This window comes from Amblyomma americanum, chromosome 6 (genome assembly GCF_052857255.1).
Source record: "Amblyomma americanum isolate KBUSLIRL-KWMA chromosome 6, ASM5285725v1, whole genome shotgun sequence".
Taxonomy (NCBI): Eukaryota; Metazoa; Arthropoda; class Arachnida; order Ixodida; family Ixodidae; genus Amblyomma; species Amblyomma americanum.
The window spans coordinates 199323226-199333190 of NC_135502.1; the positions used below are offsets into that span (position 1 = coordinate 199323226).

The 9965-nt window shown below is 47.7% G+C and overlaps 1 protein-coding gene and 1 pseudogene across 1 annotated transcript; both read right to left on the reverse strand.

Moving 5' to 3' along the window:
* Positions 1 to 6027: 6027 nt before the first annotated feature.
* Positions 6028 to 6757, reverse strand: LOC144095164 (uncharacterized). The gene has a single exon (XM_077628956.1). The coding sequence runs from the start codon at positions 6755 to 6757 to the stop codon at positions 6056 to 6058; it is 702 nt and encodes a 233-aa protein (XP_077485082.1). The 3' UTR covers positions 6028 to 6055.
* A 370-nt stretch (positions 6758 to 7127) lies between these two features.
* LOC144095683 (uncharacterized) lies at positions 7128 to 9483 on the reverse strand (annotated as a pseudogene).
* Between the last annotated feature and the right edge of the window lie 482 nt (positions 9484 to 9965).

Below are 9965 nucleotides of genomic sequence, written 5' to 3' on the forward strand. Positions count from 1 at the left end.
AGCGCGCCCACTCTACTCCTGGGAGAACACCACTCGACCAGCCACGGACCACCGAGGCAACGTGCACCAACGTGCGGATCGGCCCGTCGTGTTCCTCAGGTTCTCGGATTGTCGCAGTGCCCGGTGAACAAATTGTGTCTTGTTTGCCGCTCTTGGTGTTAGTGCACTTTAGGTGCAAAAATATTGTTGTGTTGTAATCTCTCTCAAGTGTCACTTTGCACGAGTTGGCATTGTACTTGTAAATCACTTTGTATGTGCTCGTACGAGGGATTGTACAATCTGTGTATCGTATCTTTGCTGTATAAACTTTGTTTTGTGAACCTTTGGCTCCAACCCAATCTCTGGCTTGCGACCGCCGAAAGCTGGACACCAAACGACCACCCCCCTTGTCACTTGGTACCTGGTCTCCGGCTGTGCTTGCCACGCTGAGTCGAGGGCTGAGTCGAGTCTTTTGTGACCGAGACCGCTACCCCCACATGCTCTAAGGGTGTCTGGAAGTGTACGCAAATGTGCGCGAAGAGGTGAAAGCAGGCATTGCGAAATAACTGTGTAGAAGCGCCTTATGGTAAAATACTCATGATGTCTACATATAGCTGATCTTGAGAAACAGCGCAAAAGACGGGACACAAGAAAGACGACAAGACGGGCGCTCCTCTTGCCGTGTAGTGTCCCGTCCTTTGCGCTGTTTCACAAGATGAACTCAAACCAACAAGCCCAGCTGTCTACTCTTCTGATGTCTATAGCAACTGCACAGCTGCCTTAGTACTACATTAAGTCAGTAAGAAAATTCCAATAAGGAAGGAGGTCAGGCGGAGAGACACCATCTTGAAAATCAAGTTAACCGTATTTTTACGGCAGATATTCTGAGGCCTGTACTGGGAACAGTTGGGGATGAGAGTCAGTAGAAAATGCCTGAATAGCCTGCAATTCGCTGATGACATTGCCTGGCTGAGTGACTCAGGAGACGAATTGCAAAGCATGATCAATGAGTTAGACACGCAGAACCTTACGGTGGCCTGAAATTTAACATGCAGAAAATTAAAGTACTCTTCCGACTGTTTAGCAAGGGAACAGCAGTTCACAGCTGTCCTGGAAGAGATAAGGAAATTTGTCTACTTATGGCAGGTAGTGACCGCTCACCTGCATCATGAGAGGGAAATAACTAAAAGAATAAGAATGGGGTGGAGCGCATATGGCCGGTTCTCTCAGATCATGAATGGCAGTTTACGAGTAGCCTTAAAGAGAAAAATGTACAACAGCTGTATCTTACCAGTACTCATCTACGGGTCAGGAACGTGGAGGCTAACGAAAACAGTTAAGCTCAAGTTAAAGACAACGCAGCGATCTATGGAAAGACATATTATAGGTGTAACGTTGAAAGTCCAGAATAGGGCAGACTGAGTAAGGAAAAAAACGTGGTTTAATGACATCCTCGTCGAAATCAAGAAGAAATGGGCTTGGGCAGGCCATGTGATGCGAAGGCAAGGTAACCGCTGGTCCTTGAGGGTAACGGAATGGATTCCAAGAGATGGCAAGCGTATCAGGGGGCGGCAGAAAGTCAGGTGGGCGGATCAGATTAAGATGTTTGGGGACATACGGCGGCGCAGCTGGCAAAGCACAGGGTTAATTGCAGAGACATGGCAAATGCCTTTGCCCTGCAGTTGGTGCAGTCAGGCTGATGATGAATGATGAATGCCCTCTTAGGCGAGGACAATGCACTTCCTCAGCCCTTAGCAATCTTGAGCTTCATGGACGCTGTGCGTGCCAGACTATGCTGCTCGAATTCAAGCCAGTAGCATGGGAACTTCAGATCAGCCCTGTACGTTTTGTGGAATTCGCTGGCTAGCCAACCAGAACATCTTTCTGGTTAACATCCCTGCCATCCCTCTTCCTCTGCACCTCTCTCGCTCAACCGAAATGTGCTGCCATTCCAGCGAGCCACCTTGAGCTCAGCCCTCGGCCATCATGTTACCGCCACTGCGTTAGCACGGCGGATGCTAGTTTAATTTACTGTGCAAGTGTAGTTTACCAATCTTCTCAAATTGCGACGCTCGCATGCTGGTTCGAGCAATGATTAACTATCATTTCTAGCTAAAAACAAATTATTGACGCGGCTGCCCTGCGCAACCAGCAGTATTTGTGCAATGTGTCTCCCAGGCTCGCTTTCGAGGGACATTAATCTTCATACCGCACAGCGGTCTGTGCACTCGAATGTGAAATCTTTGAAGCAAGAGCGAGCCTGCAGGACGGAACAGGTCAGCAACCAGAAGATACGAGGCGTTAAAAATTTCTGTGGTCCCACAGAGCTGTATATATTTGATTTCTAGTACCCGCCGAGGTTGGTCAGTGGTTAGGGCGCTCGGCTACTGATCCGGAGTACCCGGGTTCGAACCAGGCCGTGGCGGGAGTGTTTCGATTGAGGCTAAACGCAAAGGCCCCCGTGCGCTGTGCGATGTCAGTGAACGTTAAAGATCCCCAGGTGGTCGATATTGTTCCGGAGCCCTCCACTAGGGCACGTCTTTCTACCTTTCTCCTCTCAGCTCCTCCTTTATCCCTTACCTTACGGCGCGGTTCAGGTGCTCGCCGATATATGTGAGACAGATACTGCGCCATTTCCTTTCCTGAACAGCCAATTAAATCCGATTCCCTTGCGCTTTTCCTTCTGACATACTTGAAAACAGAGCCACGAATAGAACGAAAGAAAGACGGACAACGTGCGCGCTGAATATAAACTCGCAATTTTATTTCATTTGAATTTTGCGCCTCTTCGTGCCTTCTTTCATCTCTTCAATAATCAACTCGCACTAACAAGCCCAACTTGCTACTCCTGCTTTAACGGTTTGAGCAGATGGATGGATGGATGGATGGATGGATGGACGGACGGACGGACGGACGGACGGACGGACGGGTGGATGGATGGATGGATAGATGGACGGACCAATGGTCAGGTGGATGGATGGATGGATGGATGGATGGTTGGATGGATGGATGGATGGATGGATGGATGGATGGATGGATGGATGGATGGATGGATGGATGGATGGATGGATGGATGGATGGTGGATGGATGGATGGATGGATGGATGGATGGATGGATGGATGGATGGATGGATGGATGGATGGATGGATGGACGGACGGACGGACGGACGGACGGACGGACGAACGGGCAGGGTGACAGACGGACGTCTGTCACTCTGCCATTGCTTGGGGCAGCTTCGCTGGCCCAAGTAATGTTACAGTGGCTGCAGCAGGGCGGAGAGAAGGTTTATTAATAGACTAGAGTTAAAACAAAGGCAAAACAAGAAATCCAAAAGATACAATTCAAACAATAAAAGAGAAAAAAAGAAAAAAAGAAATATGCCTAGCACAGCTTATTACAGAAACACAGACCTGCGTACAAAAATGTTTAAAGCAGGTATCTTAAAGAACAAGTGAGCACATCGATGTTACACTGAGTAAGGTCATTCAATCACTTCGGCAACCTGTAGCTTAACATTTGTTGACCATAATAATTTCGCGAATGGGGAACACACCAAGTCTCCGGAGCTCGAGTAGTGTAGGGGGTAACGCATTTTGTGAAATTTGCGAGAGAGCAAGATTACCTATTCTATTCTTTGTGTCTACAGTAGGATAAAACCAGGCGCTGATTCAATAAGGCGGGAAGTGTCAGGGTTCTAAGATCACGGAAAAGGGGAGCAGAATGAAAGCCGTGAGTTTTATTGCATATGACGCGGAGAATTTTTTTCTCGATGACGAGCAGTCTGTGAAAGTTTGTGCAAGTTGTTGTTCCCCATACAGGACAGCAGTAATTAAGATAACTGAGCAAAAGTGCGTTATATATCAAGAGTTTTACGGAAAAGGGAAGACATCTGACCGAATGGACTAGACCCAACACTTGAGATAGTTTACCAGTGAGAAAAGTTATATGAGAGTGCCAGGACATGTTATGATCAAAGTGCACGGCTAAACATTTGAATGTTCGTACAACTTCAATTTTAAAAGTATTTAGTAGTATATCACTAGGAAACGCAGTGTTCATGTTTTTCGGTTGAAAAAGTAAGGCTAGGTGTTCAAAGGGTTATAGGGGGTACGTTGATAGGGTGTTCAAAGTTACACTTCGTGCTTTTAACGAAAATACAAATAGCACTACACAAAATTATTTATACGCAGTATATACGACCAGGCGGACGCAAACTAAGGGTAATTGTCATCGTACTGATAGTAATTAACAAAATTTCATAATTAACTCTGTATCCACTGCAGTTAGCATGCATGTTTAGATTGTAAACTATGAGATAGTGGCATCTGATGACTATTCTACTTTGTACAATTTTAGTAACGCGCCTAAGACGTATATGCATGTTTTTTTTATTTAATTCAGCTTAGCTCGTCTAATTACGCATGCGAGACCACGGCATTCGGGATGAAGCTCTTCCCTGGTGTGAGGCATGTGCGGCGTCTGACGCCCCGTCGAACTAGAAAATGGAGTGATAGGCGACGGTGATTACATTTCGCTCTTGGCCAGCGCTGCGCTTGGCGGCAAGCGAATACTAAAGAGCCAACACTTCCTATAACCCACTCTAATAGCAATCGCTTAATAAAACAGGGCTCGCCTGACGTGACGCGCGCAGTCAGCGTTCGGTTTCACTGGGCCAGAATGAAAATGCTGGCCAAAAACAAAAAGTAATCACCATCGCCTGTCAGTCCACATTCTTGTAAGACGTAGCGCCATTGGCAACAGCTGCATTGCGTCAGAGAGGAACTTTATACTCAGTGGCACCCTCTCGCATGCGGAATTAGACGAAGTGGACTGAAATGTTAGACATGCTTACCTCAGGACACCAGCGCGTTACTAAAATCGCACGAAATAGAATAGTCATCAAATACTACAGCGTCTAAGTTTGAATAGAGACGTGTGTGAGATGCCATTCGCTAGAAGGATGAATCCCAACATAAAACGTAACTGGTTAATAGCGACGGAAACGGAAGAGCATACCCACGGTACGCTCGTCCAGGTAGTGGAAGGGAAACAGCCGCTCTTCCCAGCCGGGCAGTCTGTTTTTATGCGTTGCATATTGCAATCACTCAGTTCAGCCCTCGGGCGCGGCCGGGCAGCCACCAAACCACGTGACGTGACGTCACGACAGCCGGAGGAAAAGCTGGGCCCCAACTCGCGCGGTCGCGCGCGGCCGCAGCCACCACCTGACTCCCGCTCCTCCCGCTAGGGGCGCTGCGCCGGCGCGTGACGTCACGGAGGAAAAGCTGGGCCCCAACCAAGGAGGATATATAAAACTTGCTGGAGTGGAAGCCGCCTATACGCGCCTATGGGCAAGGGTGAAGCCGCGCCGAACGGCCGGCGGCCATCTTACCAGAGGCAAATGGCAGCCGCGCCTGTCCGCGCTTCTACTTTTTCGCGCTGCTCATGAAGGCGCTCGCATTCAGAAACCAATGAAAACAAGTGCTTCTGGTTGTAAACGGTTATCTCCCATCAACTATAGCAGCCAACTGGCGTGATGAAGGCTATTTAACTGCGGAAATATTAGGGAGAAAAGCATAGCGCAGCCGCGCTTTTTCGTGTTTACAAAGCAACGCTAACGAGCGGTTCTAGCATTAAACGTCTATTTTTCGTCAACCAGAGGGAAACTGGCATGTACAAGGCAGTTTTCCAGCTCAAATATTAAGCAGAAAAGCTTAGCACTGCCGCGCTCGTGCTTTTCCGCGCTGCGGTTGACGTTGCTCGCATTTACAGAGCAAGAAAAACGAGTGGTTCTAGTTATATACTTTTATTTTCCATCAGCTAGCAGAAAACTGGCATGTAAAAGGCAGTGTAACTGTACAAATAATAAGGAGAAAAGCGTAATGCAGCTGCGCTCCCGCTTTTTCGCTTTGCTGATGCAGCTGCTCCCATTTAGAAAGGAATGCAAATGTGCGGTTCTAGTTGTAGTCGTTTATTTACCATCAACCAGCAGCCAACTGATATGCAGAAGGCAGTTCAAATGAGCCGATATTAAGGAGAAAATCTCACATACAGTCAAGAACACCATGACAAACACCCTACTGGTGATTGAAAATAATCACCCTCGACAAAAGTGGTCTCACTTTGTTTTTAATCAGTTCACGGTTTCGTTCTTTCGTCATGTGGTGTATTCTCACTTTTGTATATTCTTCAGCGATTTTTTTGCACAAAATATAAATATGGTTATCAAGTGGATCAAGATCAAGGATGTGGTCCTCCAGTCTCTGGAACCAGTTTCTCTCTGTGCAGGTGCCCAGGACTTCAAGGATGAGGTGTTTTGATCTTACCGTCCCCATTTTAATAGTATCATATTCTGCCTGTAGCCGTCGCAGCCCCTTTTCAACTGCTTCACACAGGCCAACGACGTCTTGTGACGGTGCAATGAGTCCACCTCGGCTCTTTTGCCTAATTAAAGGTGCCAGTTCATCCGAGTGCAGGGCTGCGACGCACACTTCACATGTTACCGTTGAACTAACTTTCTGAACGACGAAACCTGCAATGTACGGCACTACAGCACCGACAAAAGCTGACAGGCTTTCTGGGCAGTCAATGCGATGGGTATAGTTGTGGTCGTCGGCCTGCAGGATTGATGACCTGCGCATATCAGTAAGCATGCAACTTTCACCTACCAAAGCTCCTGTAGTTGTTGGATTTAGAATTGAGACTATGTCTTGGGAGCAGTTTCCAGAGCTTGATAAAGTCACTTCTGTCTGAACCAACAGACGCTTGTATGCAGCCATGAACTGCGCAGCGGTTGGGTTGTTGTTATGACCACCTCGTGCACGTATGGACCCGAAGAAGTTTTCGGCGCGATCTTGGCTAGGCTTGTGCGTCAGCAAGTATTTCAGCTGATCCCTGCGAACAAACTCATCGAACAGTTTTTCTGTGCTGGTCATGCACACCAAAAATCCAACGAACCCAGTTTTCTTCAGCCCTTCTATTACTGGACGCCCTGCCGGGTCTCTTAGCCCTTGTATGTAGGCACGGGCCTCGGAAAAGAATAGCTTCCAGTTGGCTTCATTCTGCTTGCGAAGAGGTGCCTTATAGGACCTTGCAAGTGGGTTTCGAGAGTTCATGATGTCGAACAAGCGATCAAAAAGCCTAATGAACTTAGCTGTTGCAGTGGCACCCTTGAACTGTGGCAGCTTGAGCACTTGTTCGCAGAAGTCCAAGGCGTCAGCAACTGAAGCACTCAACGCTTGTACTGCATATCGTACTTTCATTTTTTGCTTTTCCCACTGGACATGCACCTTTGCGAGCTTGTTTCCAAGCCGCAACCCTTCTCCACGCTGCAATGCCTCCAACGCCAGTATATAAGCCCACTTCACGTGATTTCCTTCCATGTCAATACGGTGGCTTACAGTTGCCAATGAGTTCCGCACAAGCTTAATCATGTGACAGGCACGTAAGATTAACTGAATGTTTTTGGTGCAGTCAGCAGGGTTGACAAAGCTTGTAGAAAACCGGTGAGAACACGGTAGAAGCTCAGCGCCTAAACATTTCGCCATAGTGAAGTTAGAGGAGGCACCATCAAATGTAAGCGAGATGACATTAGCATGCACTGACTCAAGCTTGTCAATGCACTGCTTTGTCAGCTCCGCCCTCTCGGCACCAGTGAGTGTGTCGATCAAAAAGTAAGCGACAGGCATCTTGATTCTGACATTTACACCAACAATCATGTACACACACACATTTCTCGCTTCAGGGAGACTGTCGTCATCTAGCCCTGTTCCAAAGTCCACATACCCGACTATTTTGTTTCCAACAAGTTCTACATGTTTTCTTATGGCCATGTCGTCCACGATCAGAGCGCAGTAGAATGGCTCATTCCGTGATTGTGTAAATTTTTGAAGGAAGCAAAATGCTTCATCTGTAAAGCCAGGAGCTCCGTGGACTGAGCGATACCATTGCCTAAGTGTCCGCTGTGAAGGAAGGGCATCATTGAATTTGGACCTGACGTAGTCATACGCGGCCGGGGAATAAAAATGCAAAGTCAGCGCGAACGCGCGGAGCTCGGGTGTGTATACACCTTTTTGCTTGTTGCCCGCTCTGTTCAGATGCTGCTGAATATCACTTGAAAATGAAGACGTGAACACCTGTGATCCTTCTTCTGAAAGGAGTTTTTGATCTCTGATTTCCTTGATAATTTCTTGCGCTGTCTCATTTCTCTTTGTGAGTCTTCGCTTCGTTTGCTGCAAAGTTTTAACTTCCTTTTTCAGCTGAGTTATTCCTTCCTCAGAGGCACTGACTTTTTCTTTGTAACATTGTTTGGTGGGTGAAGGCACATGTGGCTCTTCTTCAGCTTCAGACTTTTCATGCTGCGGTGAGCAGTTATTGGCTGGGGTGTCTTCATGCTTGCGGCCTGGACGCTTCCTTTTCACCTGAAATAGACGCCATATGTACATCTGATGAGTCTCAAGTCAGCGAAAAATAAGAGCAGTTGTAAAGCTATGCCTCGTTTGCTACCAAAACTCACTGCTTCATAAAGGTGGATGTATGTTATTTTCAAATTTCGCTTAAGCATCTTTTCAAATCATTAGCCTGTTTATTTTGTTTAGCATCTGAGCTTGCATATTAATTAGATCTCTTCACGTCACCACCGACACGAGATTACTGAACAGATTTGCAGACTGAAGCCGCATCTGCAGCCTACGGTTACGAGTAGCAGTTTTCGTACTTTTTATCCTATAAAAATGAAAAAAAAAATTGAAGCTGTGCAAAATGTAGGCACAATAGCGGTCTCTATCCAATGTCATGGTTACAGCCTAGCTGAGGCGACCCTGCCAGAGGGCAAATTTGATGTAATTTTCATAGAATGTCATTCAAAGGTAATGCCCTTCATTAGATGTGACAATGGTAAATTTAATGACATTAGTTGAAAACGACATCAGCGGTCTAATGAGCTCGAGAAACTCAGTCGCATTTCTCGCTTTTGCAGCTGGCAGGGCACACAGTGTTGATTTTTATCCGGCTTATCACGGTCACTTCTTTTCAACGAAAACGAGACCGCCACAAATACATCGCGCGACGTTCTAACATACTCACGGGCTTCTGTAGATGCTCCGGAAACGCAGGGAACACAGAAGGAACACTACCCGCACGCAGTCGCGTTGTCTGTCCGGTGCGATCGAAGCACTCCGGCGCGAAATGCACACAGCAAAGGCGATCTCCATCTTTCGCATGCCACCTTTCACGGCGAACAGCCCGCTCCCACAGGCTCCGCAGCTCCGGATCTTATCAGTTGACATCCATCGGCAACGCGAGCGTAGTGGCTCAATGAACGTGTTCTCGTATACTTACAGGTGAAACGTGAGGCCACAACCCTTCTTCAGCCTGTTCGCACATCCGTAGGCAACGCAAGAGGCAACCATAATCAAATCGATGGTGTTTACATGCCCCTCACATCAACTTGCACTGCAGACCAACTCACGAAAACAGCAGCGCGAGCCGGTGCCGCTGGCGCCGAGCGCGCTTTCTGCCTCTGGTAAGATGGCGGACGAAGGCTTCGGTCGGAGCGCGCCCTCTCCACTCCAGAAATTTTTATATATCCTCCTTGGCCCCAACTGGCGCGGTCGCGCGCGGCCGCAGCCACAACCTGACTCCCGCTCCTCCCGCTAGGGGCGCTGCGCTTTTATTGACGTGTACTCACACATTGTTCCTTTGCGTTGTGGATTTCGAATGCTTCTACGATTTCCCTGGATATCCTATCCCGTCCTTTAGCAAGAATTGTGCAGCGATTGAAATCTGGGTAACAGGTTTCGTCCGGATCATCATCCTTACGTTTACACTTTTTGCAGTGCTTGGCAAGGTGCCCAGAAATTGCCAAACTGTCTACATTATTCCTGTGCTCTTGAAGCCTAATGTTGAGGCACCTGCCTGTTTGGCCAATATATCTCTTCCCACAGGATACGGGCAGAGAGTAGACGACGCCGGTTTTGCAGGGGACGA

Bases quoted from the DNA above. Each gene is read 5' to 3' on its own strand.
- LOC144095164 (XM_077628956.1), bottom strand. From the start codon at position 6,757: ATGGCTGCATACAAGCGTCTGTTGGTTCAGACAGAAGTGACTTTATCA.